Source organism: Equus przewalskii, chromosome 19, assembly GCF_037783145.1.
Source record: "Equus przewalskii isolate Varuska chromosome 19, EquPr2, whole genome shotgun sequence".
Lineage (NCBI taxonomy): Eukaryota > Metazoa > Chordata > Mammalia > Perissodactyla > Equidae > Equus > Equus przewalskii.
The window spans coordinates 47,988,881-48,015,841 of NC_091849.1; the positions used below are offsets into that span (position 1 = coordinate 47,988,881).

At 37.4% G+C, this 26,961-nt stretch overlaps 1 protein-coding gene across 1 annotated transcript; it reads right to left on the reverse strand.

The window, feature by feature from the left end:
* Positions 1 to 8,526: 8,526 nt before the first annotated feature.
* On the reverse strand, positions 8,527 to 26,028 carry LOC103563017 (cysteine-rich secretory protein 2). Its single transcript, XM_008538213.2, has 10 exons — positions 25,710 to 26,028; positions 24,741 to 24,839; positions 23,552 to 23,588; positions 21,773 to 21,843; positions 18,241 to 18,357; positions 17,373 to 17,460; positions 13,633 to 13,778; positions 13,107 to 13,204; positions 11,111 to 11,199; positions 8,527 to 9,156 (listed from the first exon to the last, which is right to left on the reverse strand). The coding sequence occupies exons 4-10, from the start codon at positions 21,839 to 21,841 to the stop codon at positions 9,029 to 9,031; spliced, it is 735 nt and encodes a 244-aa protein (XP_008536435.1). The 5' UTR covers positions 21,842 to 21,843; positions 23,552 to 23,588; positions 24,741 to 24,839; positions 25,710 to 26,028; the 3' UTR covers positions 8,527 to 9,028.
* Between the last annotated feature and the right edge of the window lie 933 nt (positions 26,029 to 26,961).

Below are 26,961 nucleotides of genomic sequence, written 5' to 3' on the forward strand. Positions count from 1 at the left end.
TTATGTCTATGTCAGTGGGAAACAAAATGAAAGTACAATTAATATTTTCTGTGAATTTTTCTGGTAAAAATATTACAGAGAAGGATAACAAGACTCAAAGGAGAGGAGATAATTGAAGATGACAAGTATAGAGGAAAAAGATCATTCTTGATTTCATATTGTCTGTTAAGTTCTCCCTCCCATCCAATCAATTGGCAAGTCTGGTCAGTTCTATGGTTAGACATGTATCTCCTGTTCCATTATTGCTCACTCACTTTACTTCAATAGCCAGCTAACCTTTCTTTTTTAGCTAAGTCTTATAAAAATAGGGCACAGTCATTGCTGTGGTACAATTTGCAGTATACGATATGAAAAAGGCGTATAGTTACATAATGATCATGCACATTAGCCTGTCATTCCCTTTGATCATCAAGTCTCCCCTCAATTATTTGAAATTGTTAGGTCTTAAACAGAGGATCACACACTCATTATAATATAGCAATTATCATTTAGGATCAAATGCTGTTTAAAATGTGATGTGATTCTTAAAAATAATTGAGAAGAATTGATGGCTCACATGTTCACGGACAGCCAGGCCATTCTTTGTAAGAGCTGTGACTATAGATAATTAATCCTTAGAAGAAACTGCCCCATTGCTGCTTGGCTCCCATGGCTCCATGGTTGCCTTTCCTGGGAAAGTCTGAAATAGCAGGAAAAACATCCAGTCCCGTGCTTGTGCTGTCACATCTGCTAACATCCACTAGTGAGACTTTTTGTCCCTTGACAGAAAAAAACCAGTTTCTCAGATCCAGTGGAGTATTGCAAACTCTCATCACCCCACCTGGCCCTCTGCCATGAGTCCTGTGCCCTGTCTGGAATGGCGAGAAGCTATAGCCCGTTGCCCCTCCTTGAGTTAGAGATCTTTTTATTCCTTGAAGCCTGGCCTAAGGAAGCTGGGAGGTGACATTAAATCTTATTTTTTTATTCATTTCCTGCTGTTGTATAAAAACGCATTCACTGAGGAGATAAATACACGTGCTCTTAGTTCCATGTTTAAAACTACAGATTAATTTTTAATAGCATTAAAACATAAACTGCAGGTGAAGCCAAGTCGTGGAGGAGGGTATAATTGAGGAGACAGGAGACAAATGAATCTGGTGACTCGAGAACATTGAAAACCTTTGGCTCCAGCTCTCTGCCTTCCTCTGGGTCTTTCTAGTCATACAGGTCAGAAAAAGCTTCTGTACTGTTTGTCATTTTGGATTGGGTTTTCTTATTGTTTTGCAATACAAGAATACGAACTGATATATCTATTTAGTTGGGTAGGGATATACATAAAAGCAGATATTTTGGAATTGTAGAGGAAACTATTTATCCTTACTATGCTATCTTCTAGGGGATCCCAAATAGTTGCATTATCCTACTATCGTAAGGGGAAAAGTTTGGGAATAGAGTTTCTAGCCAGTTTATGAAGGGTCACAACATTTCAAGTTAAACGCTTTAATTTATAGGAAACAGAATCTTTTGGAAGATTTTTAGGCAAGAGACACATACTAAGTGCGCTCCAGGAAGTATAGTTTGGTAACAGGGCACATGGTGACTGGGATTTGATGTGATAAGTTAGGACACTCATAATTGATAGACCAGGGAATGGAGTCCAATGATACTTAAGAATATCATATCCCCACAGCCTCAATCTTTTTTCCTTATGTAAAGAATTTGTAACAAGTCATGGTTTTCAGGTACTTTCCTGTTAAATCATCCTTTATTAAAGTCTCCTTTGCGGAATCATACATTAGAAAATAATACTCTTTGTGTAGTCTGAGCAGAGTAATAATGATATCTAATGTTTGCATAATGTTTTACTGTCAGGAAAAGTTCAGAAATATCATTATGTAAGAATAGGACTGTAAAGTAATTGGGCAAGAATTTTTATTTTGACGCTTAGAAAAACCGGCTCAGAGAGTTAGGTAATCGTGTGATGTGTGAGTTCAGAGAATGGGAGCAGGTGCAGACCTTCCTTCTCTAGAGATTCTTGGCTTTTCATTTCTCCATATGGCTTCATAGGAAGAAGAAAAGGCTAACACCTACTTTATTCCACCAAAGGAGACTGAAATTAGTGTAGTTTCTCAGCTACCTCCTTATCACCTTGACCCAGTGACCCAAAAGTATACCAGAACCAAAGTTCTTCTTCCCTTCCTTCCCTCCTTCTTTCCCTCTCTTCCTTCTCTCTTTCTTTTCTCTTTCTCTCTCTCTTTCTTTCTTTCTTTCTTTGTTTCTTTTTGTGGTGTAGGTTGGCTTCATCCCTTTGATCACTTTTATCTTGATTCTGTGTTTGTTATCCCTGCCAGCCTTAGTTCAACCTAAAATTTGGCAAGTCAGCACCCTAAACTCATAACTCCAAGTTGCTGAGAAAAATGTTGAACCTTATTTGCATCCCTGTTAGTAGTAATGATCTCCAGTTAATGGAGTTCTTTATATTTAGAAAATAATATAAAACCTGCTCACATTGCTTTCAAAATTGAGGAGATCCATACCTGCTATGAAGTCAGGATCTCCCAATGCAACTAACAGCACATATGGGACATATTAGATCCTCAATATGTATTATGAAAGACTATCCTTGGTTTACGAGAGGTATGCATAATGGTGCTGGATATCCAATGGAGAGTCAATTATAAATATAACTTGATATATATCAGAGCCCATAGTTGCCTTTAATTTCAATGTTCTTGTTCCATCAAATATATTGTGCTATATTCCTTTATACTAAATGTTTAGATATTTTTACTTTCTCTTTAAATTTTACATGCATGAAACAACCAATATATCAACTTATCATTCTAAAATAATAAACATAATTTAAAGAGAGAGAGAATTTGGGAATCAACTAAACTTTCTTGATTCCTTTACATGTTTCTTCCTTGTATTCATTATGTTTCAAAGGGAAGTTGGCTCTTATTTCTTCCTCCCCACAAAAATAGAAGTGATGTTCCATGTTAACCAAAGAGGTGGAGATGACGACTATTCTCTTCTTTATTTTCAATAGATTGAAGAACAGATTGTGTTCTTTTGCATACAATCATAGCAGGAAATACATTAATGATTTCTTAAATCCTTTGCCAAAGGACTCTTTGGTAAAGAATCCTTTGACTTCTTAAAATATCCGTCAGTCTCACCAAACACAGTCCTGTAGCAATTCCTCAGTTGTTTTTTCATTCATTTACTTACTTTCTCATGTATCCATCCTTTAAATTACTACTCAGTAGCTAATGTCAAGCAGAGTACTGGACGTGGGATACTGAACAGAGTTCTAGCTAAATACACACCAAATTTAATAAGGATTAAAGATATACCTGAGGAAATGTAAAGAAAGCTCAGAAGACAATCTTTTAAGGGATTGGTAATTAATAAGGATATAGGTAATGAAGGCAAGTATGATTGTGGTAGATAAATAAGAAATGATGATATACAAGAATGGATATAGTTCTAATGGAACAATTACCGAAATTGAAGTCAGGGAGCCTGATTATGAATCAATGTTAGACTTGTAACTGCTACTGATTATCTCTGTAACCTCATCTTTGGGGTTTCAGTGCTCTTGTCTCTAAAAAGAGTGCAAGCTATAGAACCTCTGAAGGTCTTTTTTTTCTGAGGCAGATTGGCCCCGAGCTAACATCTGTGCCCACCCCCCTCCACTCTATATGTGGGATGCCTACCACAGCATGGCTGGACGAGCAGTGTGTCTGTCTGCGCCTGGGATCTGACCCGGTGAACCCGGGCCGCAAAAGTGGAGCCCATGAACCCAACCGCTATGCCACTGGGCTGGCCCCAGGAAGGTCCCTTTAAGCTCTGACATCTCATACTTGCAGGGTCAGGATACCAAAAATGCATCCAGAATTTAAAAGCAAAAATAATGACATCAAAAATAGAGCACTAGAAAAGGTGTTTAGAAATAAGTCAACACAACAAATATTCCCTGGGCATCAAGTATTGTTCTACAGGGTGCTGGGTGCCTTAGGGAACACACGAGAAAAGTCAGCCATGACTCCACAGAGCTTGTATAACCTGACTAGGTGATAAGGCATACACAACCCCATGAGCAGTGTTGTGTCCCCGTTTCAGCATGGGGCCACATTAGAAGAAGTGTAGTCCAACAAGAGACTTTGCTTTTCTATGGGGATAGAGTTCTTCTGAAGCTCTGGGGAATAAAATTTTCCACCTAATTACATCTTTTCCAGAAAAGAATCCTGATAGCTCTATTACTCTCCTTTTTTAATCTGAGAAGTGGAAGGCAAATGAAGTTACTTGTGGCAAGTGAGGCTTGCTGTCTCATATCATAACTAGTTCCTCCCCCAACCCCTTCTATTTCTTCTATGTGGTTGGGATATTTGTAATTGTGGAGGGGCAAACCTGATAGCATCAGGACTTAAAGAGAAGGAGATAAGAGAGGAGACTCTCCAGCCTGAGGTCACTGTCACATGTTTTATCATTAAAGCCAGGCCCTGCCCAAAAGCCTCTGATCACCATATCTCAAGAAGGACCAGTGTCAAGTTGGCACCTTTCCCACTTTAATTCCTTCTACCAAGTTTTGTTACTTGCAAAGGGAGACTAGTGGCACTAAACAGTCTATAGTGCCAAATCCAAAGCAAGTATAGGAATGACTGTGTCTTCCAGAAATGATTGTTGAGTGAGAGGCAGCCATGCTCACGTGTGTGGGATGCTGAAGATTTGGTGTCTCAATGGCTCTGTGGATGTCCTGTTGGATGATTACGGTTTTAATAGACCTCACCTCCCTATCGTCGTCATTTGGACACTAGTTCAAGCGCTCTGTTAAAAGTTGACATCAAAATATAGGGTTCTGGTGTGTTCTCCACAATGCACAGTAGAATGGGCTTTATTTGTCTTGAGTGAATATTTCCCTCTCTAGGCTTACATCAACACATTAGTAGTGCTGTCTTACTGTGGTCATAAGTCACTTCTGCAGTTAATGAAAAGCTCCAGGTCTTTTTCAAATAAGACACTCATGCACCTGGTATTGCTCGACTTGTTCATCCACACTTGATTTTTGAACCTCAATTCTGTCTTCCTTACTGCCGTATTCCAGCTTTCCCAATGCTTGCTCCTCTTGATTCTGTCATTTAAGGTATTAGCCATCTGTCCAAGTTTAGGATGATCATGTCTCCCATTAAGGGCTCCTCTTTCACAGTGACGGCAATTTGAAGGTCAAGCATGAAATTAAAAAGCTGCTTTGATCATAAAAGTAGAGCAAAGGCAAAGGGTTTTGAGAGGCACTTCATTCAAGTCGTAATGGGATTAATGAAAGAGCATTGACCCACATGGAATACTGGCCCCTAATGACTACATTGGAGTCTGCCAAATTTGGTGCCTTCCCTATTCTGTGCCATCGGTCACTTGGTCTTGAACTTCAGCGTGATTTAGCGGAGGATGTGTTAAAACATAGATTGCTGGGCCTTACCCCCAGTTTCTGATTCAGAGGTTTTAACAAGTTGCCAGGTGAAGTTGATGCTGCTGGCTGGGAGATAACTCTTATGGGCCACTGCCTTACACTGACACACCCTGTCTAATACATAGTCTTTCCTCATTAAGTTTCAATTTAATGAATTATCGTTACATTCCAATCTTATTTTCAGGAGAGTAAATATAGGTTACCTTGACTGGAGTTTTGGGGCTTCTCAAACGTTTCAGTTGAAATTGAAATTGAAAAATCACATTGTCAAATCTTGGTTTAACTAAGAAATAAAATGTTATTTACAAATTCCTGAGAGGTTGCTCAGTGCTGACCCAGTGCACTGCCTACTTGACTGCTTCCATGGAAGTCACTGGAAGCAGTGACTAATAGCATCCAACTGAGGTCAGAAATTTGTGTAAGCAAGTACAGAGATTGATATTGTCCCTATTATTAGCATTTTTTTCAACCAACCAGTTTCAAGTACCCATTATAATATTTGCAAGTAATCCCCACATTCTAATAAGAATTGAATGCAATTCTGCTAAGCATTTAGATGAACTGTGGGCTCCCAAACACTTATAGTTTTATAAAATGGGATCAACTGATTTATATGCATCGACTATCGAAAAGAGAAACAAATTTAGTTTAGCACAATCTTTTTAAAAGTGTGTGTTTATCACTCTGTTTTATCTACGAAACCATGGTTCAAGAATGTCAAAACGTAAAAGAAAAATATTTTAAATTGTAGGAATTTCCCACAGCTTAATATCAAGCTTTCAAGATGTTTTTTGTCTCTTCCATTTGTCATAGGTCAGTCACCTCGCATTGCTCTCCTTCCTCATTTTTCAAGGTTAACTGATAGTGATTCCACGATCACTTCAAAAAGCTTTTGTATAGCCCCCAAGCATCTAGATGACTTGTTACTGTCTGCTCACAGATTACATTACTATTTTCCTGGGGCTGGCCCCGTGGCCGAGTGGTTAAGTTCGTGCGCTCCGCTGCAGGCGGCCCAGTGTTTCGTTGGTTTGAATGTTGGGCGCGGACATGGCACTGCTCATCAAGCCACGCTGAGGTGGCATCCCACATGCCACAACTAGAAGCACCCACAGCGAAGAATATACAGCCATGTACTGGGGGACTTTGGGGAGAAAAAGGAAAAAATAAAAAAATAAAATCTTTAAAAAAAAATTAAAAAAATATTACTATTTTCCTTCTTCTGATAACTGTGCTGGATTATAGAGTTTAAAGATTTCTCTCTTTGACAGAAAAAATTTTTAAAAAATAGGAGTTATACAGTAATCTGTCTCTCTGGCATCCATTTACATTACACTCTTTAATCCGTTTTTGTTCTTCTCCTGTTTTTGACACTCTTGGTGGACCTGTACATCTTATCTTCACCAGCTTCAGCATGGTATGGGATTCAGAATATTGCTTCACTCACTCCCAGGAATTTAATATAGTATCATGACTTCAAGCATCGTCTATACAGTGATCATTCCCAAAGTTTTATTTCCATTCTAGACTGAATCCCAGGCTCACATATTCAACTGCTACTCCATACCTCCACTTATAATATGCCCCATATTAATATGCCCCAAACTGAACACCTCATTTTCTCCCCAAACCTGTGCCTCTGTGCTCTATCATGGTAATCTATTTTCTTTTCTTTTTTTCTCTTCTTTCCTTCCTTTCATCCCTCCTTGCTTCCATCTCTTCTGCATGTTTATTCTTTTTTAAATTAAGGTATAACTTGCATATAATATAGCACACAAAATCTTAAAGACATATAGTCAACTTAATTTTTACGTATGTGTGTAGCTGTGTAACCAGCATTCCAAAAGTCTCCCTCATGCCCTCACTCAATCAGTACTCTTCAAGGTTTAATCTACTTCTTGTCAACTTTTTTATAATTACAGAATCAGTTTTTAAGATAATAGAAATGGAAGTCAATAGGATTGAGTCACTGTGTAATTTTATGAAGTTATAAGGAGGTATTCTATGCCTGACTGCCATTGAATTACAAGGCTTAAATACCACATTGTCAAAAATAAAACATCTCCATGAACATAGAACAAGTAATCTACCTAAGAACTTTATATAAAGCCAATTTTTCTTTTCAAATTACTCAGCATGAATACACATTTAATCCAAACTGTCAGTTAATTTTAGTCTAGATCAGGAAACAGCATTGTGTATTGCTTAAAAACATGAGGCTTCTGTCAGGCTGTTTTTGGGTTGAGTCTGTGCTCTGACGTTTGCTGGCTGTTTCTGTCTGAACAAGGTACTCAACCCTCCTATCCTTGTTTACTCATCTGCAAAATGCAGTCAAAGGATTATTGTTTTATTTCATTTTGTTTTCCTCTTGTATTTTCCTTGGGTTTAGTAGTAAGATAATACTAGTCTCAAAGAACATATTGAGGAGTGTTCCTTCCTATTCAATTTTCTGGAAAAGATTGTGTAGAATTTGTATTAATTCTTCTTTAAATGTTTGGTAGAATTCTGCAGTAAAACTATCTGGGCCTGGGAACTTTTGTTTTAGAAGCTTTAGAATTATGAATTCTATTTTGTTAATGAGTATAGGATGATTTGGATAATCTGTTTCATCTTGGGGGCATCAGTGGCTCATGCTAGTTCACCGTTTGTCTGGCCAGACCTATTTTCTGACTACTTTCAACACCTCCTTCACTGTTTTTAGATTTCTGGTATATATTTTCTTATCCATAAATTGGGCCTACTATACTTTGTTGTTACCAGTCTTAAATGAGAACGTATGCAAAGACTTATAAATGGTAAATCTCTGTAAAATATTTATTCTTACTTTTTTTCATGTGAAGCTATATTTGTAGATGCTGTCAAATAATGTCCTTTTTTAAATTTATCAACTAAACTGGTAGGAAGGAGATCAAAACGTCAAAGGCAAAAAGGAAGCAAGAATAGAACTGATTCCTTTTTTGTTAAAATTTAATTTTACAGGCAAATATTTTGGAAATTCTGCTCTGTAGAACCATTCATCTAGGCTGAATAGAGCTAGGGTTAATTCTGAATACTATAAAATATGGCACAAGAATCACATCTATGTGGTTGCTCAGGTAGTAAGTTCTTTATTCTTACTTATAACTTTTGTTGAAAGATGAGGCCATGAGACAAAGGTAGATGTCAATCTTTGAATTCATTCTTTATACATGTTAAAAATCATGCAGTAGGAATGACATTGATATTACAGTGTTTTTGGTTTTTGTTGACATGTTGTTTCAGGAAACACGTAATTCTTCATTTTAATCCAAAGTTCTAGGACCTAAGTCTTATGGTTGTAGAGCATTCAAATCTTCAACTTGACTCAATTCATTACATTTAAAGTATCAAATTCACATCAAAGCCCAATGTTGTCATCACAGACTACTCTGCTTTTGTAAATCATTGTATGGAAGAGATTTCTGTAAAGATCCAACAGAAAAAGATGCATTGCTGTCTGGAATCAAATTTGCAACTAGCATGCCTATAATTTCCCCTCTGGTATGTGTCAACAAAAGGATGCAGCCCTTCTCCACTTAGTCTTGCGCAATGCACACTGGAACTTCAGTAAATTTTGTTTTCACATCGACAAGTAGCCTTGCACTTTTCCTTGAGCAATTCATGTTCACAGCCAGCTGTTTTCTTCAAGGAATCACAGTTACTAAGGAGATCTTCATACTCGCAGCTATTGGCTGTAACAAAAACAGATTAGTTACGTCATTATCATTTTCCTCAGTGGCAGCAACATAATCCATACATTCAAAGTGCATGAGGTGGTGTAGGACTGGACAAAGCTCAGCGTCACTTACACTATGATGGTCTTTCACTTCTCGAGGGACATATGGAGTGTCTTAGTTGAGCTCACTGATTAATTCCTCACTTTTTTATTCTGATCTTGGTGATATGTTTCTAAAATGAATTGACCCAATTTTCTCTCTTAGCAAAGAGAATAAAATAAACATAATGAATCTCTCTACACCTGCAGCGTCTAAAATGGGAGCCCCGAGCCACATGCAGCTATTTAAATTTAAATTATTCAAAGTTAGATAAAATAAAAAATTCAGTTCCTTAATCTTACTTGCCACATTTCAAGTGTTCAAAGGCCACATGTGACTAGTGGCTACTTGTAAGACACATGCTGGTCGAGAACATCTCCATCATGTCACACTAATGAGCAGCACTGTTTAGACTCCAGTGCTTTCTTTCTGGAGAAAGTGATTTCTATGGGAAGATAAAGATGTAAAACAATGATAATATGCCCCCTTTCCTTCTCATATTTCTTCTCAGATGTTCCCCAGGAGCCCCAAATTCAACAAATCTCAAACTAAACTCATCATACTACCCACAAGGCTGACAATTCATGGGTATGGTCTCCCTACACCCCTCCCACAATCTCAGTGAAATGGCTCTCTGACTACTCAGTAATTTAGGCCAGGAACTGAATCAACCTGAACTGCTTTCTTTTCTACTTCTGACCAGCGCTCAACCAGCACAGGTAACAAATACTGGCTATTCCATTTCTTGTCTCTCACCCCTGTCCATTTCTCTTCATTCATTTTGCCAGTAATGCAGTAAAGACATCCACTTTTTTTCAACCTATGGTTTTCAACAGCTTTCTGGCTGACTTTCATCCAATTGTTTCTACATACTATTGCCAGAAAGCTCTTTATAAAATATCATTCTGACCTTGTCACTCTTTTGTTTAAAATCTTTCAATTGAGTGTGCTAACAGGAGAAATTCCAAGTTCCTTAGCAAATATCATTCCGCAGAGGTATAAATATTCAATGTTTTTTCTCTTCAGTTGATTTATAGCTTTTATATCATCTATATTTTGCATTATAGCTATATAATTCAGTCATAAAGAATGCTAACTAATGATGAATGCACTTGAAGGGGAAGAATCTCAGAGAATGGATTAACTCTATTGTTTGTAATAATTTTAATAAAAGTATCCCAACTATAAAATGCCAACAGCTATTTTTACTTCTATTTATGACAACTTTAGAAATGATACATATGACATTTATTTTATTCTCTCCTTTTGCAACAATGTGTTTGTGAGTTCTGTGAGCCAATACTGTATAGAGATGGAATTTTATTAAAAATGTGCACAAAACTACTATCAAATTATAGGGCAACTGATCATTTATTACATTAAACACTATGATTCCAATTATACGATAGAAGAAAATGAAGTAATCAGCATGATGAACTCAGCAGAAAAGAAATATAATATTTGGTTTGCCTGTCTAGACTGAGCCATAATGTGGTCTGACATCCTTAGATTTATACACTTTGATTCTATCAAAATACGACCTTTAGTATAATGTTAATTTTGACGAAATGAACCATTTACCAGAAACACATATAGTTAATATTAAAAAGTTCTGCATAGTCACAAAAACACATTGATGGTAGAAGTTTTATTATCTTACATATGGTAATATTCTTTTCATTACAAATAATATGTAGGTTATTGAAGTGTGTAAAATGTTTACTTAAACACACACTCTGTTGAGTATCATTTTGCCTTTTGCATAAAGACATTATTTAAATTGGCTACTTAAGGAGATTTCTTAATCCATAAAAAGAAAAAACAATATCAACTCTTTGTTAAAATAGCAAGTTAATCACTTCAAACTTACTGCATAGTCCATTGTCACAGTTACCAGGGCAACTGGCACAAGGTGTTCCTTGCTGGTAAGGGGTGTTCTTTTTATTCACATTATTACCACTGAAATTTAAAATACATAATGTCAAATATTTTTCACTTTGCTGTTTAGTTTCTACTCCAAGGGCAGCATCAATCATCAAACATACATACTTATTAAATTTTTTAGTTATGTTGGCAAAACTGAAAAATTACAACTCCCAGTGTGTACTTCAGATAAGATACAAATTAAGAAAATACTTCACACATTGACCTATCTCCTTGACTATAATTCTGCAGGCTGAATAACTAAATTGGGATAACTAGAGTCTAAAGTTTTCAGAGTATATTTCCATGTGGCGACACTCTCTTCATCTCCTGATAGACTCCGTCACATCGGTAAAGCAACAGACCTCAATGTGCTGGCTGGGGGTTGAACGTATTTCCTAGAAAGACAGGTGAGGTTCCTGGGGCAGGGGGTTGTAGTATGGAAAAGAATACTCAATGTTACAATATCAATTTAGATTTGAAAGATGGTAAAATACCATAATTTCTCTAATATGAACCAGAGACAGTAAAGCTCCGGTATACAAATTTTTGACCTCTAGACGGGGATAGTGATATTAAGTAGTTAGTGGTGTTTGTGTTTGTGGAGCAGAGAGAGCTGGGGAAGGTTTATGAGTTTCTAGAGGTGGCGTGTAAGAGATTTTTCTGTTTAGCAAAAACAAATACATTAATTAAAAAACGTTTTGAGAAGTAGCAATATCTAAGGTGTAATCATCATACAGTGACTAACTTGTAACTCACTGATGATCATTACCCTATTGGCATTTTGTTCATTTGAAAGTACATAGGAGTCCAAATCTCAATAGTGTCAAGTGGGCCAAGATCCCAAGGCAATGCATTTCTATCTCAGTCTCCCTGCACAGAACATAGCTGGACGTGTGGGAGCTCTTGGAAAAACTGTCAAGTGGATACAAAAGTGTTCTGGAAGTTCCCTCACTCCTGCTTTCCCTCATTATTCACTCCAGCTCTCACTTCAGATGCCTGGCTCCAGATGCACCCACTCACAGCCAGGCAGTGCACTTGGATGCTTTCTCCTCGGATCTTTCAATTCTTTCTACTAAACCCTAATAGGGGCTTACAGGAAAATGACTTTGGAGGTCATACCTCTCAAACCGGAAATCTACATCCCCGGATTATCTACAGCCTCAAAATAAATCTTATAGAAGTCTTCCCCCTGCCTCCAGTGGTAAGCAATTTCAAACATTAAAAGAAATTAAGACTAACGGATACATTAACTTTAGATCTTCAATACATCCATAGTACTTATTGTGGATAACTTCAAACATCCTGCTTGATGAAAGAGCCTGTTTCCTGCTATAAATCAAGACCTTAAGGGTTGGTTCATTATGGAGTATTTCTGTGAAAACTTCTGAGAAACAAAGATTTAAGATGTTACCTTTTTAAGGGCTCTGAAATATATCAAAGATTTGTTGAAAAATGTTTGAGACCCAAAAGAATGAATGATTTCTGATGCTAATAACATTAAGTGGTTTTCAAAGCAGGAGTAGGAACATTTATCAGAAAGGGCTGAAATCACAATTTGCCATCCCTTATTTGCCACTCCACTACCACCCCCTGCTTAACCATCAAGCTGCCAGCTTCCTAGAGTGTGAAATTAGCTAGAACTGACGATACCAAATCCAGAGAAATACACACTACACACGCTCACGGAATAACCTTGAATCTCAGGGAAAGGCGATCAATTTATAATTGAGGAAAAGGCTTCAAATTTAAACTTGGAACTGAGAACTTAGTCTCCTCTCTGGTAAGCTGAATGTATCTCAGCTTAAAGAACATTTCCAAAGATTTATTCTTTCCCTTTACTGAAATATGCTTTTTATTCTGGTTTATCTAGTAAATGAGAGTTTTAAAATATTAAATCACAGATGAAGTTATTGGCATTCAACTCTTAAGTGTATACTTACACAGGACAATATTGGCAAACATAGTAGTATTTTAGGCTTTCTTGATTGGGACAGTAGGCAATTCCACATCCAACGCGGTAAGATGAGTACCAAACAGCCTACAAATCCATAAAGGAATATATGATAGTGCATTAAAGAAGAGGGAAAATATTAAAAAAAAAAAACAGAAGCAAATATATAACTGAAAAACCATTACTATTGTCGTTTATAACCATGTACCTGATGGAAATATTTAGTTAAATGATTGAAACAAAGTCACAAAATTCTAAAATATTAAATTTTCATGTAGGTTCACTACTTTATCCATTTATAATGTTGGGAAAGTACCGAGTCTACTTCCCTACCAAGAGTTTGCAGGCCATGGAAAAAGACGACAGCTCTAGATGAAGTAGCAGCCAAATGCCAGGACTATTTGCATTATACCTACTCGGGCTCTTCCCCCAAATCATTGGAGTTGGTCATAATTTGGAGAAGTTTTCTCTGTTACAGCATTTACGGTAAAAGTATTTTAATTTGTTTCCCTTACCTGAGTGTAATGTCCAACTACTGAACCGGCACTCTTTGGTCCTACACCATAGGTAAAGTCAAGGCTCTCATCATACCAGCTTTGGATTGCATCTGACCAGGGAGTAGGGTCGCTTGACATATAGATATTCTCACCACATCTCGTACCTAAGAAGAAACAGATCATTCATGAGGAAAGCACTAAAGCATTTGATGGCAAAAGAAATCAACTCAGTGAACCAAAGGCTTTTGCCCTTCAAACACAGTGCCTATACTTGCTAACTATTAATTAATATATAAAAGGTGCTTACATTCCTTATCAGCTATAAAGCTGAATATAAGACAGATCTTCCCAGTACACTGAGGCTGGCCTCAACATGAAAACTTTGAGCAGCTTGAGAAGATCTTATCCTTTAAAAATCCTTCTCCTTCTGGACTGTCAAAGATGCATTCTTTTTCATGCTAAATTCTTCACATGTGTACTGCCTCCTGTGCTCTCAGATTTGTATTGTAAGCTTGCAAAAGGCAGCCACCAACTTTTATTTTATTCTCTCCTCCTCTTCCCCACCTTCATCAGAGATTTTTCACATATAGGATGCTGAATTAATGTTTATGATTATGATCTTGTGTAAACTTTGAAGAAAAAGCTTTATAGGCAGTCTTTAAGAGCCCCCCCCAAAAAGGTAGCTGACATCAGGAGGAATGACAATTTTCAAAATTTTTGGATTTCCTCTTTATCAATAAATCAGAATGTCACAAGGCCAAACCCTGCTGAGAGAGTTAGGCAAGAAGGCCTTGCAGAGGGTGACATCAGCAAGGTGTTAAAGTAGGAAGCCCTGGACTCTCCCTCGCCCAACACACACACTGATTCAGCAACAACTCATGAACACATTGCCCTTGTGAGAAATCCAAAACTTAACCGAAAGGCTCCAGTACCCTGGAGAAACATGAAAGCAGACTCACTGAAGCCTGTAGGGAGACTGGGACACCCTCTTGCTAGAATCCTATCTTCAGCACAGTGCCATATGATCAGGGAGAGACCCCCCTAGCAACCAGCTTCTCCCGGGGGAGAGAAAGAATTGGTTCATGGGACAGCATCCCAACTTTTTCAAGGGGAGTTCCCAGTGTGCTGGTTTCTGTCTTGATAGTCTAGGAGCTCTGACGGTCAGGCACAGGCTAACCACCTGGGGGAGAATGGAGATAGTGGCTTGGGTTGATAGACGCCGTAACTCCTCCTCCGGGCTCGGCATAGAGCAAGCAAATGAAAAATTCTAGCTCTCAGCTTTCACCTGGGAAGGCAAAGAGTTCGTCCAATGCTTCAATTTTTCCAGGGCTGCCCTAAGAACTGGCATCTGTCTTGCCAGTTTGGGAGCTCTGATGGGTTTGGCCCAGTCTTGCCCCTGGGGGAGAACAGAGACGGTGATTTGGATTGGCAGATGCCATAGCTCTTCTCCTTGGCTCATCCTGTGATGAGACAAGCAGACAGAAACCACAGCTTCCTGCTTCTCCTTGGGGAGGGAAAGAGTTGGTCTGGGCATCCAATGCCACAAATTTTCCAGAGGTCACCCAAAGGACTGGCGTCTGATTTGCCTGTCTCAGAATGTTAACAAGATGTAGAATAATCTTGCTGCCTGGGACTAGTGAGAAGAGAGAGAGATTTGGGCTGGCAGTTGCTATAATGTCCCTTCCTGGTTCAGCACAGAGTAAGCAGGCAAAAAACTCTAGCTCTTAACCTCTCTTTGGGAAGAGAAAGAGTTGGATGGAATGTCCAAAGATCCATCTTTTCTGGGGGTCGCAAGAGGGACTGACTACGGATCTTTTCTGACCACAATGGACTTGAATAGAAATTTCTCCAAAGAAGACACACACATGGCTAACAAGTATACAAAAAGGTGCTCAATGTCACTCATCATCAGGGAAATGCAAATCAAAACCAGAATGAGGTATCATCTTACAACTGTCAGGATGTCTATTAAAAAAAAAAAGAAGACATCAATTGATGGTGAGGATGTGGAGAAAATGGAATCCTGTAACACTGTTGGTGAGAAAGCAAAATGGTGTGGCTGCTGTGGAAAACCATAGGGAGGTTCTCCAAAAAATTAAAAGTAGAACTATCAAATTTTCCAGCAATCCATTTCTGAGTATTTATCCAAAGGAACTGAAATTAGGATCTTGAAGAGATTTAGCACTCTTAAGTTCTTTGCAGTATATTCACAATATGTACAATGTGGAAACAATCTAAATGTCCATTGACAGATGAATGGGTAAACAAAACGTGGTATATATATCTATATATATACACACAAGAGAAGATCATTCAACCTTGAAAAAAGAAGGAAATTATGCAACATGCGACAACATGGATGAACTTTGAGGACGTTACATTAAGTGAAATAAGCCAGTCACAGAAAGACAGCTACTGCATGATTTCATTTCTACGAAGTATCTAAAACAGTCAAATTCATAGAATCAAAGGGTGGAATGGTGGTTGCTGGGGCTGAAAATGTGGCATAAAGTTCCAGGTAGGCAAGATGAATAAGTTCTAGAGATCTCCTGTATGATATTGTACCTATAGTCAACAATATTGTATTGTACGCTTGAGAATTTGTTAAGAGGGTAAATCTCATGTTCAGTGTTCTTACCACAATAAAATAAAAAAATAAAAATAAGGGTTCTTACCACAATAAACCTAATTGAAAAAAGAAAGAAGCACCTTGCACCTCAGAAACTTCTCCCTATCTTTTCAAGCACTCATTTAATATTTACATTTTAGTGGCTTTAAATATGACATCCACATGCTGCTTAAAGAGAATATAAAGTGTTCTTGGATATCTGCTTTAATAGGGATGGAAAGATATAAAGAATCTAACAGTAGACTTGGAACTTCTAGACCATTTATTTCAATCTTCTACTGAATGCAATCATCTCTCTTCATAATTTCATTATAATGTTAGCATCAATAATATAAATAATAGGTCTATTAAATAACTGGTAAATTATTCATACTTTCAAATTGAGCTTGCTTATATGTATATCATGCTTGAAAATGTAAATAAATAGTTTATGTAAAGTTCATGTATAAAATTTTTTTCTCTTATAGTTTTTATGATCCTTGAAAAGATATGTCACAGTTTTTTGAGTCACATATATTCTTCTATGCATTACAGGCACAAAATACTTGACAGTTGTCAAAAATTAAAAAATGAATCAACATACCCAAAATATTCATCCTGATTAAAAAAGGTTAAATATTTTTAGAGCAAAATTCAGGAACAATTTAACATAATTCAATATATTTTATGAATACAAAATAAACAGATTTCAAAACACCAAACAGCTACATAACATCACAAATAGGGCAGTGGGTTAGAAATCAGAAAGCCTGGTTAACTTTCCAACATATGTCACTACTTCAGGTTGCGTTCCTGGGTAAGTCATTCCTCCTACATCCTGGTTTTCTAATCTTTAAAATTGGAAAAATGATGATACATGAACTATTTACTTATGAGCTGGTTGAGAGGAACAAATAAAATATTGCTTAAGAAATGATTTGCATAATGCAAACAATCAACAACAACAAAATGGTACGTATAATTATCTCTCTAGGTACACACACTTTGATTTTAAAAAGACAGCAGTAAAAGCAGCATTTATTCACAAAGTCTTCTTAATGCAACATCCCAGAATGGTCCATTCTATTTTATTTATCCAATATTATTTTGTTTGTTCATTTATTCAGCAAATATTGACTCATTTACGTACTGGTTTTCCGGTCATCTGCACTACTGTGTTCTAAAGTGCACTTGTTTGCCCACTTTTGGGCATTTGCTGTTGCTTCTCTGCTCCATTCCTAAATGTCACAGGAAAAAAAAATACACTTAAAGATTCAACTCCAATGAGACATATGCTTTATTATCTGAGTGGTATGTTGATTTGCGCTACTTTAAAATTTCTGTAGATGTATTATCTAATTGTCATTGGTATTAAAATATCTTTTCGTTTGTTTTGTACATGTGTGTCTTTGTCTGCCCCGGTGCCAGTTTCCACATGAAGAGAAGTCCATAGGTGATGTATCTAATACAATAATATCTGACTATTTATGACAGCACAGCAGCTCCTAGGATTTTTAGTAATGGTGCCACTTTAAATACTGATCATCATGTGAAGTAATCTAACTATATTTCCATAGTAATAAGCTGGCCTAGATTATTTCCAGCTCTATTTGTAGACCACTGGGCTCATATGGGAGATATCTAGCTTTTATGGACTACGCCCTGGAAAGCAGGCTGTTATCTACCCTAAATGGCACTGATCCTGAAGGAAAGGAGATCTTTATTTCAGACTAGGAAAGATAATGAACAAAAAAATGTGGCAGCTTCACATTTGATGTCTCAAGATTTGGCTTCTAACTCGGCCTTCCCAACTTAATAGCCCTGTAACCTTGACAAGTCATTTAACCGTTACAAAGGAAAATTAATTTCTGCCCGGCCCATAACAAGGTCAAATAGTATACCAAAATAGAGGCAGAACTTGCTAACTCACAAAGTTCTTAAGAGATGCCAGTTACTGCAGGCCACCTGCTCCTACCACCACTGGTTCACGTCACTTTCCCTATATTGCTGCCTCTTACCATCTTTAGCATGTTGCTGGCAGGTGGAGAGACTGATTTCCTTAGTTCATTGTGTTTATTTACAATCTCTCTTTGGACTTGGGTTTGAGTGGTTAACAAAGCAGAAAAAGCTGGATCCTAAAGGGAAATAAGATTAGGGTTATTTTTGAACATCTTTGAAAATTGCATTTAAGAGTGAATAAGTTAATTCAAGGGAACAAAGATCGCTTTAAAAAGTGTAATAAACCAAAGTGACCTCAATAAAATTTTTTAAAAAAGGCATTCAGTTCAAACCAATATTAATTATTATTTAAGAGTTGCCAACGAATCTGATGCAAAGCTGTGATAAACAGGAAAGAGGTAGTTTGAGGCATTGAGAATGGGAATGTAATTCATGGCACAACAAATCAAAAACTTCTCTAAGGCCACAAATGCCAAATTCTAGTTTCAAGGGAACTCTTAATGTGATTTTTCTAGACATAAGAGTGATAATATTTTATAACCACAAAAGTACACAATAGGCACATTCAGACATATTCATTCACATCTGATCAGGCTGCAGCAGGGGGATAAGGGTGGACCTCAAGATTCATCCTAGACTTTGATAACATGGTGTCTGTATTTAGAGAAAGAATGTATTTAGAATGCATTAGGTGAAAGAATGTTTAGGTTCAGCTGAAGTGCATTCAATACTCTAGTAAAACAATTCTACCTATTATGGGCAGACTTTATGAGGTCACTCAAAAGACATTTTTTTCAGTATTAAAAGAATCTCCAAGGTAATTTGGAGGGAGCAAAGCCATCCATTAATGGACTATTGCTGACTTTGTTCCTTTTAATAACAGAAATATAACTGCCAAGGTACTAAATCAGGAGCTGATATTTTTGGTGTATCTTTTGTGGGGGAGGGGAGAGGACTAGGCCTGGAGGTGCAGTAGGGTGTGTGAATTATTCCATAAGGTTTACGCAATTTGATGACCTAAATTTACACAATGGTGTGATATTATATGAGCCTGAGCAAGAGTTTGAAGTGTAAGTTTAAACAGACAGGCCCTGTGTTGATTTTCCCTAACATCTTTGGGTAAGTTATTCTCTCCTCCTCTCAATACTGAGCTCTCTCAAAGCTCTCCAAATACTGCAAACACAGGTCTGACCACATTGCCACGTTTTACTTAAATGCCCATTTCTCCTGCTTGGTTGTATGTTCCTAAGGACAGGGACCAATAGTGAATGCCATTGTACCCACAGATCTGGCCATTCCCAGCTACTGATTCCTAAGTTAGAAAAGATGCACATGTGAAATACCAGTAGTGGTCAATCTCTGCATTACAGCAAAGCATAAAATAACATCCTTGGATATTTCCTATTGACTTTCAAAAACCTACTTAAAGTAAAGTAGTTTCATTTCAAAGCACATCAAAATTTGGTCCCTGAGAAAGAAGTAATTATTTTCTGCCAATTACCCCATCTTGTTTTGTAGGTAAAAATTCTACTGAGGAAGATATGCTTTTTTTTTTTTTAAATAAGTATCAATAAAACTTTCATTGGACAACAGGAAATATGAAAAGTGTTGAGAATAAAATGGATCAAATATAGTATCTATCTATCTCTCCTTAAAGAGTTTATACTCGACAGGCAACAGGTCATAAATAATTACACCGCCACATAATAACTGAAATGATAGGTGGGACCTACCAGATATAAAGGAAGGAGGGATCAATTCTTCTTGACCGAGCTTAGGAAAGGCTTCACAAAAGATGGTCTGGGTTAGGGTTTTGAAAGAAGAATAATGTTTTCTAGGCATCCTGAGAAGGGACTGAAAACCACACTAGGCAGAGGCTATGTAAAGCATCTGATCGACAAACAGTTAGTGGTGCCAAAGACTAAATGATATCTCCCTTTTAAATAAGTTTATAAATGAAGATCAGGAGATGGACAAGAAATATAATAGGGCATTAGAAAAGGCCATGAAAGGAAATCATAAAGAAAGAAATTGAGAAGACAGCAAACTACTTGAATGAAGCCCTAGGTGATGAATAAATTGCCTTGAGATTGAAAATTTGATTATGGCAACATAATGACTGTATTTCTGGATGCCAAATGACGTTTGACCCAGTGTCAGAATTCTATGGTCTGAGGCATCCTAGCTAATCTTGTATGCTTGGAGTGAAAGGAGAGTGTGGGAGCAGGCAGCAATGGCCAAAGCTCCTCACATTCAGAGGTTTTCTGATCAGGAGCTAGCACCTTATCTGGGCACCTACCCACCAGTCACTGAAGAGGATGACTGACCCTGTTCTTGGGATTATTTAAGGGAAGTAGCATATTCAAAATAGAGGATTTGAGTTCAAGAGTTGGGCTCTCATATACTAAGTCTATGACCATTAATAAACAAAGCAAAACAAAACACTAAGATCTTTAGAGTTAGATTTTTTATATGTAAAAAACACGTATAATTTTGTCATAAAGTATTGATGAAATTAAATGTGGTGATGTAGGAATAAGATGTGTTAATTTAGGATTATGTAAATATATTGTTAATTTTCTGTGGGGATCACAGTGACATGAATTAAAAAAAGAAAATCAGAAAAGGTCTTGGGAGAGGAGGACTATCATTAGCTTTTTAATCTCACAGACCAGTGAGTCCATTAGAAATATAATTCAAGCATTATATGTAATTTTAACTTTTTGGTGGTCACATTAAAAAAGTGAGAAGAAATAGGTGATATTAATTTAAATATTTTATTTGAAATGGGTTGAGTGATAGTCCGCAAAAATGATATGTCCATGTCCTAATCCAGAATCTGTGAATGCGACCTTCTTTGGAAAGGGGTCTTTGCAGTGTAATTAAGTTAAAGATCTCAGATGAGATCATCCTGAACTATCTGAGTGGACCCTAAATACAATGACAAGCGTCCTTATAAGTGACACATTGAAGAGAAGGTGACGTGAAGATGGAGGCAGAGATTGGAGTGATGCAGCCACAAGCCAAAGAACACCAAGGCTTGGTGGAAGCCACCAGAAGGAAGGAGAGAGACATGGAATGAATTGCCTCCTAGATCTTCCAGAGAGAGCATGGCCCTGCTGATGCCTTGATTTCAGACAAGTGGCCTCCATAACCATGAGAGAATGAATTTCTGCTGTTCTAAGCCATCGGATTTGTGTTAATTTCTTACAACAGCCCTAAGGACCTGATACATTATTTAATTATCCAAAATATCATGTCATCATGTATTAAATATAAAAATTATTAGTGAGATATTTCTTCTTTGTTTTGTAACAAATCTTGAAATCTGGTGTGTAATTTACACTTACAGTACATCTTGTTTTATACAAGTCACATTTCAAGTATTCAATAGCTACTTGTGACTAGTGGCTCAGACATTGGACAGCTCAGCCTTAGACTTTCATCTAGATAACTGTGTTAAGTGCTCTGAGTTACCAACAACTACTTTGTGATTACCAGACACTCTTGCCCCTTCCACTCTCATAATGCCTCGCCATCCCAAAAAAGTTGCCTTGGTAGCTCTGGAAAGATTTTCCACTTTAACCTTACCTTTCCTTCTGTGGGTAAAGATGGAAGTAGCACAGCAGCCAAAAACATCACCACTGGGAGGAAAGCCATTGCTGGGAAGCAAGTCAAAGAGAACAAAGGTTTGCATTGAAACATGTAGCACATGGACCTCTGACCAAGAGGGAAAAACTAATATAATGATGTTGCTTATCTCAAAGGAACTGTGATTCCCAAATTCATGGATAATGTAACAAGAGAAGATTATCATACAGTGCCAGTAGAATCAAGGAAGACCCAACCTAGTCTCTGACAGGGACAACAAAAATTTAAAAAACTGAGGAACTTGACTGATGCCCTTGAAGTATACCTATATATAGGTATATATAAAGGCTATAAAGGCTAGGAATACCACTTCTTTCTGCCCAGTTCTATGGCTCCTAAGCCCATCGAAAAGGAAATATGGAAGAAACCAGGCTTCTTGATAGTTAATTATGGTACTGGATTGACTATTCATCTCAATTTTGGGGAAAGTTTATTTTTACTGTGTACCATCTCTTGGTTTGCTCTTCTCTATGAAAAGTAGAACTGTTTGTCCTTTTATTTACCCATGACTCTACTCAAGATTCCAGGGTTGTGATTATACAGAAATAAATGTGCAAACACTTTATTAGTGGTTATTCCTCCAACGGCGGGGTTGAAAGTTATTTTTATCTTATTCCTTATACTTGTCTATATTTCCAAATTTCCGAGTATAGAAAAAATACAAATACAATTAATGCATTAAAAATCTAGTGTGTTCACATTTGCTGAATCCATGATTTGGTTCAAAGATTTTATATTAACTTTTTAAAAGACGTTCAGCATTGGGCTGCCCATGCTGTCCCTTCTCAATGTGTCAAAAAAATCCTTGATCCTTTAGATGAAGCAACATCATCACTACATTTAGGAAGCACTCACTTCCCACCATTAGTCAATGATTGCTCACTTTGTAAATTAAAGGAATGTGCCTTGAGTAGTTTTCTTTGGGTGAGATAGTACTCCCAAATTCTTGGAGGGAAAGCAAATTCTAAACAATTTATTTGTGGTCCTTCTCAGGCCTTATTGATTTGTAAATAGCAGACAATTGACACCTGTTCCATGTATTCCCTTTATGCTCAACAGTGTGCTCATAAAAAGGAGAGGAGTGAACATTTATTGATCATGTGTGGTAAAATCCGATGTCTAATTCCACTCTCATACCTTGGTGGGTCTGATTATATTTTACATATGAAGAAACTGAGGCATAGAACAGTTACTTAACCTATGCCAATGGCACATTCTTCAGTAATGTCATAAATTAGCCTTCATCCAACCATGACTTCAAAGTCAATGCACATTGAAAGGAACATAGTTTCAACTGGGAAAAAGCAATCATTCTGAAGCACAATGGAGACATTCTATCCTCATTTTAACAATCCCTGTATTAATACATAACCATAGATATTCATAGTAAAAATCATTAAATGGAAGTATATATAATACAAATTGTCATGCTTTTACATTTTTCTATTAAAGATAGTTCTAGTATAGTTGTTTCAAAGTCACAAACATGGAAATTATTTATATGATCTACTTTAGAATGAAATGTGAAAATTCATTTAAGTTTCTATTTGATATAGTGAACAAAAGAGTAAAATTAACTTGAGATCATTCTATCAATAAAAATTTATCCATAAAGTTTGAAAGTCATGGGTAAATTTATTAATTATATCTTTTTATCATTGGCAAAATAAAAACGTTTGACAAAAATGTTCACATCAAAATAAATGAATTATCACTTACTGTTGGTTCTCAGAGCAGGATGAAGTATCTGCTTCAGCTGTAGGAAGAGGAAGGTGGAGAGAAGCTTGGAGCACAATAGACAATACACCTATTCCTGTTTTAGCAAATTCTGGTTGTGCAAGTAAGTCAAAGTTAGTAAATTTCCAAAACAGAATTTTTCACACTAATAGCTTCAAATTTCATCGCCAGTTGTCTGACATTGTTTTTGACATTATTTAGTTCCCATGTAGCTTTTAACACAAGTCAAACAGGTCCTCCCTCCCTAAGCAGCCCACTCCTCTTCTTAGGCACACTAAAATCTGGATGCTGCCTTTTTAGCCTCATTTTTTAATAATAACCACTCAAGACTGGTTAATCACTGCTAAGGTAACCAGGATCCTACCCTATAGCTGAACGCCCATGCCTCAGCCTTCTATAACTTTTACTTCCCAGTTACCAACTTTCTACAGTTTACTGGTTAAGAGTATGGTCTTTGGTAAACCATCAGTTCCAGGAAATTCTCTCTGAGCTTCACTTTCCTCTTCTGTAAAATGTGGATTATCATATCATAGATTTGCTTTGAAAACTAAAAGGCATAATATGCATAAAACACCTAATGCAATGCCTGGCATAGAATATTCAGTAAATGGAAATTATTAATATTTTTATTACCCATTTCAACGCATGGTAGTTTGCTGAGCTCACAAGATCTTTCAATAAATGCATGTTGTTCGATTGAACTGCTAATTTTAGAAGTGCTTATAAGATTTTTTTACTTCCAGGTGTCACAGGAAAAAAATCAGTATTTAATCAGAGATTCAAATGTTCAAGGCCCAGTTCTACTGGAGACCTTCTGGCTAACTTTAGGAAAATAATCTAACACCTGAGCTGTTGCATCCTCATTAGCTCATTGAAAGACATACACATGAGCCTGAAGATTCTGTTTAGCTCAGTCATCTAATAGGTTTGCAATAAATGACCCACAATTCCATAGTTCAATAGACCATGATGCCACATACTCCTCCTTGACACTCTCCTCTCCCCCAAACCCTCACTCAGTCAATCTATAATCATCTTTGTGGCATCAATGAAAGCAATGACACTTTTGTTGAGAGCATCTTTAAAGAAAAATTGATCATATTTTATTCCTTTAAACGCACATTCATACACAGTTTAAAAGGCGGCTGCCATTTTTTTCCTTGCTACTTACTAATGGAAAAGTGCCCTTTCTTGCAGGTGTTTTAAGACCAGGATAACATGGGTCTCCCAGGGCATCTACAGGAAGAGGATGGTGTATGGTTTCATAATCCTAGAATGGGGAAAAAGAGGATATTTAAAATAAAGATGTGAAGAGTAGATAGGTGATATCAATAATCTCTGCCACACACTTAAAATTTGACCCAATTGTTATGTATTGCTCTCTACTGCTTTACTGTATTTACCTTACCTCACCATTAAGACTATAATCTCCTTTTGAAATCAGATTGTGGTTTGGCATCCTGGCATTTCCTTCAAACACTAACAAGGAAACAGGCTTCTTAAAGAAGTTCAATTAACTGTTGGTTGACTAACTTCCTTGGAATGTCACAGCACATTTTCAAGACTCACAGCTCCTTACCTAGGCCTCCAACCCATACACCCTTTAGAAGATAATTTCTATAAGTAATCACCGACAAACTGAGCATTTACTACATGGATCACAACTATATCTCTTCATGTCTTTTCTTGAAAGTCGTAGATGACAGTAGTCTAGAAGAGTCAACGATCACAATGCCAGTTGTTTCTATTATACACTTTGTAATAACTGTGCATTCAAAACATAAACAAGAAACTAAAGTTCTTGATTTCACCTTATCAAAGGCCAGATTTAGAAATGACTTCAGGCTTCTGCTAAGACAGAGCAATTCACATACATAGAATGACTTCTCTTTTAAGATAAGTAAAGAGTTTCAACAGGATAAACAGAGAGAGACATATTGAAAGTCTTTGGTGGATTTATGCTAAGCAACAAAACAACGCTCTATCCACACGCACTGAATCAGTCCATGTGCCAATCAGAATGCCGAAGAGGCATAAAGGATTAGAAGAGCCCTCGCCTCACAGATCTTTCGCTCTCCCGTCTTTACCCCATCCCCCAGGCCCTGGTCATTTCCAGTTTCCCACCAGTTCTAATTCTTACCCTGGCTCCAGCTGCCAAATCTTCCTGCTGCGGGGCCGGAGCCAGAGACTAACGGCTACTCTCCCCTCCTACAGCGAGAATAAGATACCCGGGCTACCACGTGCGTGTGTGCGTGCGACGTCATAGGGCTTTATGCCTTCAGCGCAGTCATTGGCTAACTGAATTCTTCCTGCAACTACCCCAACGCCCTCTAGGGCTGCACCGAGAAAATCTTACGCACTTTCCTTTGTGAAAAGCAGAGTTCTGCGTTTCTCTCATTACTTTCATTTGATGAGGAAGGTAGATGTCTGCTCACACACCTGAACACTAGATGGAGGATGAAGATAATATCAGGATCCGAAATGCCCAGGGCGTGGCTGAAAAAGGAGGCGTTCCTTTTCAGACAAAATCTCCTAAATTAATGCGAGTCAGAATTGAAAGAGCTGTTTGGAAAAGTCCATAGACATGTTTGCAGCAAAACATCAGTGTGGTGCCAACAGCGCACTCAGGGTTATGTAGATAAAAAGGGCATTTTGCAGCTTCGCTCATAAACACTTCCTGTTCTTGCCTTTCTTCTTCCCTTCCGCGACAGTTTTGTGGTTAAGACGTTCAAGAAGAGTAACAGGAATAAGTCTTAGGAAGATGCCCAGAATTCCTGCTCTAAGGCTTCTGGCTTCAAGCTCAGCAGGTCTTTTAGGGTGTGGTTGAAGACGTGTTGCTTCTCTTCACAGAGGGCGGATGAGTAATAGGTGCGTTTTCTTCTATGCTTAATTGTTTTCAAGTTTTAAAGGAATAAATTAACTCATTACCTAGAGGACTGGTTGAGTCAGAAGGTGTCAAACCAAAGATTAACATTCATCACATGCTGGTTCTCCATAGCAGTGCAAAGAAGCTTGAAATTTCTCATTCCAACCCTGGAGATTCACCTAGGCTCAACCGTAACTACAACAAACTGCCATTTTTCATGGGGCTGAATGCCGTTTTTCTCTTAGCAATATTAAAATTTTAAGTGACCAATGCATAGACGTTATTTTGGTTCTCCTTTACTGCTATTACAGTTTGAGTATCACTGACTGAAAAAATCTTGGAATTTAGAAGTCATCCTAGACTGCTTTACTCTTACGGCTGCTTTCAATCAAAATTCCCTCCTGACAGTTTGCCTTTCTGAATGTTTAGGAAATACTTCCCTGGATCTCTCTTTCTCACTGTTATATTCATGTTTACACCATATCTTACTTAAATTACTAATTTAGTGTTTCAGATGCCTGTATCC

Bases quoted from the DNA above. Each gene is read 5' to 3' on its own strand.
- LOC103563017 (XM_008538213.2), bottom strand. From the start codon at position 21,841: ATGGCTTTCCTCCCAGTGGTGATGTTTTTGGCTGCTGTGCTACTTCCA. The intron at 17,461-18,240 runs GTAAGAGGCAGC...TGTGACATTTAG, and splicing joins CCAGCAACATGCTAAAGATG to GAATGGAGCAGAGAAGCAAC. The intron at 13,205-13,632 runs GTAAGGGAAACA...ATGGATTTGTAG, and splicing joins TAGTTGGACATTACACTCAG to GCTGTTTGGTACTCATCTTA.